Here is a 9,623-nt window from a genome sequence, read left to right as displayed (position 1 = left end):
TTTTTTTTTGTGGGGGGCCAAACAAACCAATCATTTCAGCCACAGTCATGTGGCAGACCCTGTCGCTGAAGTGTCCCTGTCCCTTTATAAAGTATGGATGATAGGGTTGCATGGGGTACCAAAAATCCTGCCACTGTCTCAGGCTCTGCCTACTGGGGGTGGGGGCGTGCAGGGAATTGAGTTCCACCACCTCTCCAGTACCACTTTAAGCCCTGGTTTGGAGCATAATGTCTCTTCATCTACCAAATCTTTGCAAACTTACAATGACAGTAAGCATTCTTTATTTTGCTTCTAAATTCTCATAGACCTTATTTTCTATCCAATATCAGTGTCAGACTGTAGATGGCAGTACTACTCTATGTTCAATTAAGAGTAATAAAGTAGTTCAGTGTTTCCCAAACTTTTTGGAACCACTGCAAACTAGAGAATTACTGCACGTATATGACATGTTTCTTATTGGAAAATGTAAGAATAATATTAAATGAAGTTGATTAAGTTTATATGTCATCCTTAGATTCAATTATGTAGTGAAGGACAACAGTTGCTTCTGTTTGACCAAATAGTTTTTGATTGGCAGCTGCCAATACTGGATTTGTCTATTATATTGAACATGAATAATTTGATTTGGTCCTGGACCACCAATCCAAGGCACCTCTGTAAGTGTCCTGAAGCACCACAGGGTGCCACAACAGATGGTTTGAGAACCACTGCAATGGTTAAATCTAAGGCTATAAGTATAATTGTATATCTTATTTATAATATTCTAGAACAAATAAACAGGGTATACATTAGTCTCTCTCTAAGTGGTATTGTATTATTAGTCTCAACAGTATAAGGTTTTATTATAAATTAGAATACATTAGCCTAACAGTCCAACAGTAGCACACACCTTGTTGTTTATTTGCACGATTACTTATTTTATATGCATAATGTGCAGGAAATATGAGAATACCTACTTTTGTATGCCAATGTTGTTTCATTATAAGCTAGGTACATACTGTCAATTCTATTGATTGATTCAGTGATTTGTCAGCTAGAGGAAGGTCCTGATATCTGGCTCCACACAGTGGGTTATTTGGGAAATATCAGCAGATTTCTCATCACATCGGCCTAAAGGGCGTACAATCTGTTTTTACCAGACACATGGGCCAGATGCACTAAGCTTCAAAAGTGATAAAATGGAGAGTGAAAAACAACCAACCAATCAGCTCTTGCCTGACATTTTTCAAACACAATCTGTGATATGGCAGTAGGAGCTGATTGGCTGGCTGTTCATCACTCTCCATTTTATCACTTTTGAAGCTTAGTGCATCTGGCCCATTACACGATATTTCCATTTGGGAACATGGCTCAAAGTTGTGATTTTTATTAAGTCAGGATTACAATAGATTGCTATCTTTTTGTGACAACCATAAGCCAAACAAATGAAATTTTTGTGTATTTATTTAGTAGGCTCCTGTATGTTATTTTATATATATTTTTATTAAAATATACTACTTGCAAAAAGCAAGATTTACGGTGTTTGCAGTTGCTGTCGACACTATTTTACATTTTCATAAATAGGAAGAAATTATTTAGGCAAAGGTTCTACACAACCAAAAAATGGGCTGGCTAAATTGCGGTACAAGTCGAGTGGCTGTGCGGGATGCTGGCCCAAACTCTAAAGTTTTCTTAAACGGTCAGTCATTTACAAGGCATGGTTTTGCCCTTCAAATAACTGCCCCTCCAGTTCTCCATTATCCCGCACGGCCGCTGGACTTGTACCACAATACATTCAGTGCAATGGCTGTTAGAAAGAGAGAGATTAATTGTCATGTATGCCTTTGTTGCAGTAGGTATGTGATAATGACCCTGATGACTTCAGAAATTATCTTAGGATGGAGAATGGCTACTTTATGGATTTGCTTGAACTTATCACCCCATATACACCAAACAAGACATTCTTAACAACAGCCATCGCTGCTGGCCACAAATGGCCTAATTCAGACCTGTTCACTATGCTGCTTATATTCGCAGCCTAGCAATCAGGCAAACGCCATCTGCCGCCTGACCGAATGCCCCCCCCTGCAGTGCAAATCCCATTTGTAGCATCCCACGTGGCCGAATAGGAGAGAATTAAATCACTGGTCGCACACCATCGATTGTTTTCTCTCCCCTTTGGTGATGAAAGTCAGTGTAAACTGACTTTTATTGCCACCACAGATCGGGGAAAAGGGGGTGGGCGCTGACATCATGTGACGTTAGCCGCCTGCCCCGAGCAGGCAGCGACACGCCTGCATTCCCAGGGGAACACCCAGCATTTTTTATGGGGACGCTGTATGTTCCTCCACTGCCGCCCCCCTGCCTGTTCCATTCCCTCCCCTCTTCGATCAAATGGATCAGTAAGTGTGAAACTCGCTGAACCATTTGCTCCCAGGGTTTGCACATGTGCCTATTCGTGCATAAGCAGACCCCGAACATCGGGGAAGGGGCCAAATTTGGAACCGACCAAATAGGTCTGAATTGGCTCCAAAGTATGATGTCCTGGAAATTTACCTGTGCTATATTTTCTCAAGCTTTGGGACTCATACCAAAAACCTGTGATGCTCTATTTGCAGCACTGAAAGAAGAATATTTTACATTTATGTAACTAACCATTTATTCATGCACTAATGACTGTAAGCATTGTCACATATCTTTACACAGTTTCATGAACAAATAATTGTATCTTTAACACAAACACATTAACTTTGGTCTTGGAAATCAGTAAGCACAAAGGAACTAGTTCAGGCAGTTAATTACAACTGCAAATGCATTTAAAATAAAGCCATTTATAATTTGTAATAAATACTAATGTCTCCAGGTTCCTGTGATGAAGGCCTACTATGTGCACCACTGATTATGGCGGGTGCATTACTTGTTGACATCTGCAGTGTCCTTGCTGCCAAACACTGTGGTTGTTTTGGGTCATGTAAGGGTTGCAACATCCACCATAGTGTTTACCCAAAACCCCTGTGCTGTACTCAGCCCTAGGCTCTCTAGCTGCACATATAGAACCCCTGCTTGTGTCCCTGTCTCCGGTGGGGTACATATGGGCGCATTGTCATCGCGTGGTGACACTGGTGCTATGTGCTCCGCTTCTATGCAGGGTATGAGTGGCGTGCCGCCATGTGTGTTTGTGCCTGGTTTGCTCTCTGACTGAATGCCGGCGTTGCGCAGGTGCGTACATCCAGGCCGGCTGAAATCTGTCGCCCTCACTGGCGGGCGCCATCTTGTTGGTTTCCTCAGCCTCTCCTGTGCGGCTCCGCCTCCCCTGTCAGATTGCCTGACCAATCACCGCACAGTCCACCTGTTAAGTACTGACTGACCAGGCTAGTCCGGCAGTCAGTACAATGATGTCGATCCCTCAGCATCATTGCTCCCGCCTGGCTCTGTAGCTATCCGCTACCATCCTGAGCGTCTTACTGAAGATTCCCTGCTGGTCGTCTACTGCTCCAAATACCAAGGACTCGCTACCGCTAAAGAGGATCCAGCAAGGTTAGCCCTTCCAAGGGGTCTCACCTTGCCTTAATTCCCGACGGTTACTTCCACGGCCACCTCTGTCTGTAGCCACGACCATACTCAGCAAAGACAAGTCTTCTTCATATATTTCTTCATCCATTTACCTTAAATCTTCATTCGTCCATCCAATCATCCAACTCGCAATCCAATCATCCAATCCTCCATCCAATCATCCAATTCTCAATTCAATCATCCAATTCTCAATCCAATCATCCAATCCTCCATCCAATCCTCAATTCAATCATCCAATCCTCCATCCAATCATCCAATTCTCAATTCAATCATCCAATTCTCAATTCAATCATCCAATACAATCATCCAATCTTCAATCAATCCTTCACTCTTCAAATCCGATTCTTTATTATTCCTACAACTCTTCAAACAATATTGCAATATTCTTTCAAGACCAAGCATCATCACCTTCTGCAATAATATATTGGACTATTGACTTTATATTTTCATATCAGCCATATATATTTTATGCCATCAGTATCATTGTCTTGCAATACCTTTATTAAATCAATTTCATTTTATATTACTTGTTTCACTCCATTCTGTCGTGGATGCAACCCCCATACCTTAAAGCACCCAGCCTACGTTACTCTGCAGCTGGTTCTTCTAAAAGCGTGACAAGGGTCTTGCATTTGTCCTCATTGTACAAATGGAGAGCCTCTCAACCAGCACTGGCAATCGCCAGATTCCCTTAGCTTGCGATCACTGGAGGAGAGGTGCTCCATCTAACAGGGACATGCGAGCATTTCACATGCATGCGCGTCCCTGTCAACATGGTGGCAGGGAACGCTTTCCCTGTCTCTGCTTCAGGGAGAAGGGCAGGGATCGGGGGGAGATCGGGGCAGCTTCTGGGGGCACCAGGGGAGCTGCAGCGGGTGGCAGAGGGCACAGTCGGATTGGGACTCGTGAGCCCCCTTTCCGGGAGATAGCGGCAGCTGGCAGTTGGCAATTTTATCGCCAGGAGCAGCTCCGACTTGAGCTGCTCCATCTGTATGTTTGTGTTAATACATGGGCTTGTAGATGTGTGATTGCATATAGGGGGCAGTTGAAGTAAAATTACAGATGGAGCCACTGTCATCTATCCCTATAATAGGATTAAGTGAGTAATTGGATTACTCTGCTAATCCCCTACTCTATTGTTCTACATATTGTATTCCATCTGAGAACAATAGGATAGCCATGGTGAGCCACGGTGAGCCATGGCCTAAGGAAGATAGATGAGATGGGCTCCTACTGTACTGATGGCATCTACTATACTGTAGTTCTCCATTTTTTAACCTTATATAGAATACTTCATGCATGAGACTTCCTACATTCTTTGGGGGTTATTCAGACCTGATCGCTGGGCTGCTAATTTGCAGGGCCATGCGATGAGGTAGCTGCTGCCAATTCAGTGAAATCCCACCCAGTGCAAGCCTGTGAAGTGCTATACAACGAGCCATACACATGCGCAGTCATTAATTGCCCGGCCTGCGTAAATCAGGTCTGAATAAACCACTATATTTGGCTTCTAACCTTCTCATTTTCGACAGTTAAGGCATCAATGTCATCATTAGGTTTGTAGAATAATGCTATAGTAAATAAAAAAAATAGAAAAAAGGGAATATTTCTGGCAGAGAGAAGGTTGGTTTACAGATGAGAGATCCAAAAGAACACTTTTTCTACGAAAGTCTAGTCCCTTTCTTTCCATACATGGGAGCCAAGCAATATTTGACAGTAAAGGTAGTGGTTGTGCTATGACTCTACAGTATTTTGCGAGATAAGCCCACAGAGTCACTAAGTGGCTGATCCAGGATTCTCAATGCGATCCGATTTCGGCCAGAGCTCTGATGGTCGGGGTTTGTGCCTGCGCATGTGCAAACCCCAGTAGCGGGTGGCTTTGGCCAGTTACACACTCCCGGGCCATTTGCTGCTGGGAGGAAGGGCCAGGGGTGTGTAGGGAGGGAATGCAGGCAGGCCAATGCCTACTCGGGTAAGGCGTCTGACATCACATGACATCAGCGCCTGCCCCCTCTTCGGCGCACTCCGATGGAAATAAAAGTCTATAAGTCAGTTATATCAGACTTTTATTACCGAAGGGGAGAGAGCAGCTGCAACAAACTTTATATATGTGTCCACATTTAATTATATTACATTTGATAAATGTACCTGTACCATTTTGTTCATATGACACTATTATATTATTATATTACTTTATTCAGGGTACAGATAATGCCATGCTTATCCAGCCTGCCTATGGCATTTGGCTCGTCAACTCAACAGATCACATCTAGTCACGCCACAGCCAGGGCTGGAATAAACCTTTGGGGGGCCCGGGTCACTTTAGACAGTGGGGGCCCCTCCAACTTGTCATTACTGGCTGCAAACTGCACAGGAAAAATATTATATTCTCCCTCTGTACTTTACTCTGTAGGAGCCCTGACATGCTCAGCACTGCCTCTGATTAAAAACCCTCCCATGACAATGCTGATGCTGCTGCTGTCCTCCATGGGCCTGAGAAGCATATGATGAGCTCCACCAAGTAGAGCTCAGCACAAGCCTCTCAGCTTCTGACCTCTTGTGCAAAATCCGATGTGACTTAGTCAACTCCCAGTAATGCACTGCACACTTGTGCAGTCAGAGTGCCTTGGTTTGTGATGCTCAGCACCATTAATCATTGTCAATTGGCAGATAGGTGAAACTGCAGCATTACCCCATTCCCATGCACAAAACCTTTTTGAAAAATATATGTGGACAACAGGGGTGCCTAGATAGGGGGGGTTCAGGGGTACTGACCCCATGAGCCCGCCCCTTAATCCGGCCCTGGCTGCAGCCCAATAAATCCCTCATCTTGGCTTTTGGCAAATGGTGTTAACAGATGAGTGCAATACCAGTTATCATCCACCAGATGTCAGGTTTAAAAACACCATTGCACATGTGATAGATGTCTAATGCACAGCTGCTACTGTATAGAAAAAGAATCCACATTGTGCATTTGTGAAGTGTTCATTGAAATTAACTGTAGCTGAAATTTTTCTAGGGATGTCCCCAAATAAAAATTTTCAGTTATGGAGGTGCAGTTCCCAACAGTCAAGGGTTATCTTAGTATACATGAAGAGAGAAAAGGGACTGTTATCGGGAGTGCAAAACTTAACTTTTAATTCTTAATATTTTAAGACTCCCTTATAATGTATTTTTTGGGAGATAGATTTTTTGGGAGCAGAATTTTTTTCCCAAGAATTTAAATACATACTGTAGACGTGCATCTCATTATGCTATTTACAGTATACCAGACTAGAATGCCAAGAATGTGGCGCACATATGCATTAGACACTCTTACAACCCATTCCCAGCACCTTTTTTCTTGTTCTGTACCTTGATACCGTTTTGTAACCCATATCATCTGCTGTCAATAAAACATGCTTCTTTCCAGTAGCGGCTGAGTCCATTGTACTGAGAGGCATCCAGTGTCTTCCATTTACATACACCGGTCGGTCTGTTCTCCATGTGCATCAGTGTTCCAAAATAAAAGTAAAAATGCAAAAACAAAAAAAAGAAACCACCACCCCACACGCCCCCACAAAAGTTGATATTACTCTGTGTGATGTTACCTTTTATTTTTCTGTACCTGGTTGCCTTTTTCCTACTGATTGCATCCCATATTGTCTGCTGTAAATAAAAAAAGGGTACTTGTTTCCTAGAACGGCCACAATCGTGAGTGATCGTGGCTCTTAATTAAGGGACACGATCCTCACGATGTGGCCGATTTTTTACAATTTTTTCACTTTGAATGACAGAAATCGGGTCAATCGGTCGGTCGCGACCAATTAAAATCGGCCGCGATGCGACCGACCGATTGACCCGATTTTTCCATAGACTTCAATGTTAAAAAATCTTTTAACATTGAAATCGGGAGGATCGCGTCGGTCTTGTGCCATTATAATGGCACAAGATGAGATGGACTTGATTAAGTCCATCTCACATAGGGTAAAATGATAAAAAAGGTGAAATGGCCCAATATGACCCATTTCACATTTTTTATGTGGCCGCCATGACCCCACGATAGACGTCAACCCGAAGCGTGGTGAGCGCAGCGAGCCCGCGAGGGGCGGCGGTGCGCGTCCTCCGACCTTTTCATTCCCCTACTATCCACTAGGGCGTGGAGTGAGAATAGAATAGTGTGGCGAGCGCAGCGAGCCACCGAGCCCGAAGCGTGGCGAGCGCAGCGAGCCCCGCGAGGGGACGCGTATACCTGTGAAGTTAGACGCGTCCCCTCGCGGGGCTCGCTGCGCTCGCCACGCTTCGGGCTCGGTGGCTCGCTGCGCTCGCCACACTATTCTATTCTCACTCCACGCCCTAGTGGATAGTAGGGGAATGAAAAGGTCGGAGGACGCGCACCGCCACGCTTCGGGTTGACGTCTATCGTGGGGTCTAGCCCACTTAGTAACATTTGGGGGGGCAATTGAAACAAATCTGGTGAAAAAAAAAAAAAATCGGGTGAAAAATCGGTCGGTCGGATCGGTCGCATCGTATGCGACCAAATCGCATGCGATGCGATCGATCCGATTTTTTATCTTACGACCACAACGATCTAAATCGTTGTGGCCGTGCTAGGAAACAAGTACCAAAAAAAGTGTTTCTTTCCAGTAGAGCAGTGTTTTTCAACCACTGTGCCGTGGCACACTAGTGTGCCTTGAGCTGTTCTCAAGTGTGCCCCCAGATCTAGAGATGCCCAAACCAGTTTACAGCCACCACCAGTTCAACTGTTATATACTGGTCTCTTCTTTTCATGTAATGGGTCAATGTATTTTATTTTTGTTACCTGTGGGGACCAGTGTGATTGTTTTTTATATGCGGGCCAATAGGTTGGATTTCTTTCCTGTGGGGGGCAATATTTTTTGCCCTGTGGGGATCTCATGGTGTGCCTTTGCAAATATAAAATCTTATTTAGTGTGCCGCAAGGTAAAAAGGTTGAAAATCACTGCAGTAGAGGCTTGCGTCAATTGTGCTGCTGATTGTATCCCATATCATATGCTGTTAGTAAACACAAAAGAGATACAGTACAATAGAGTACAAATAGTTTTTAAAATTCACATTAACAAATCAAAAAATAAATTAACTGCAAATTTGTATCAAAAATGACATCCACTAAATGGTGGACCACGGCCGCAGAAGCGCCATGACCTTTAACAGCTGTTCTGTGGGAGGGGGGGGGGGACAGTACTACTGTACAACACAAATACTGTATACTGTACAGTGTGGTAGGGATAATACAGTACTGTACACATGGGACTCTTCCCAGCGATTGCGCTGAGCCCCTTGTGATATTTACCATATAGTCAAGATCGCCTAGAAGAATTGCCACTTGTGTACACGGCTTTAGAAAACATTGACATTCACATTGTACAGTATTGTCACTACAGTAAATAAAACACTACTGTATACGGTAAAGGTATGCTAAGCATTGCTCTAATTTATATCTATTTATTGTCCTGTCGCCCAGTTCTGGCCATTTGTGGCCTTGACATGGGAGGTGTGTGCTGAGGCAGAGTGGTGGGCATCGGGTCGATTGTCTCTGTAGTGGTGAGAAACAAATAAATACATTATAATAATGACAGTTGCACCCCTATTCTGGTCAAACAATCCCACTGGTAAGCATAGATGAAATCAGAGAGTACTTACCAGATGTCGATGGTCGATGGACCCTCACAGCCTGGGGGTGAGGGAGGGCACTTGTATGATGGTACTGTGAAAAAGAAACACAAAAATACTACTGTACATTTACTACTGGATACTGTAACTATCATTCCCTGTTTGGATTTCTGATATCAGGATGCTGCCATCAGTCACCTGTCTGCTGCTCATGCATACAAAACACATTGGTACAGTAGGACACAAAGTAGAGTATGGGTCGAAAGATTACAGTACTTACTGTACCATGCTGAGGACTCTGCTGCTCCTCCACATTCATAATTACAATGTCTGAGTGGTAAAAGAAAAGAAATACAGTATTGTAGACAAAAAAATTCTAGACATTTTTACAGTACTTATAATGTGTGGATTGTCCTTCTGCTCCTCAAGCCCAGTGTTAA

At 43.8% G+C, this 9,623-nt stretch overlaps 1 protein-coding gene across 1 annotated transcript in view; it reads left to right on the top strand.

The window, feature by feature from the left end:
• Positions 1-416: 416 nt before the first annotated feature.
• LOC146006992 (pulmonary surfactant-associated protein D-like) overlaps positions 417-9,623 on the top strand; it is a 31,565-nt gene continuing 22,358 nt past the window's right edge. The window contains exon 1 of the mRNA XM_083145402.1: positions 417-465. Coding sequence (XP_083001528.1) covers positions 442-465 — 24 coding nt within the window. The 5' untranslated portion in view covers positions 417-441. The remainder of the gene's footprint in view (positions 466-9,623) is intronic.

This window comes from Crinia signifera, chromosome 6 (assembly GCF_055691185.1).
Source record: "Crinia signifera chromosome 6, ASM5569118v1, whole genome shotgun sequence".
Classification (NCBI taxonomy): domain Eukaryota; kingdom Metazoa; phylum Chordata; class Amphibia; order Anura; family Myobatrachidae; genus Crinia; species Crinia signifera.
The sequence above is the reverse complement of the archived record's forward strand: the minus strand, read 5'-3'. Positions and strand labels throughout refer to the sequence as shown.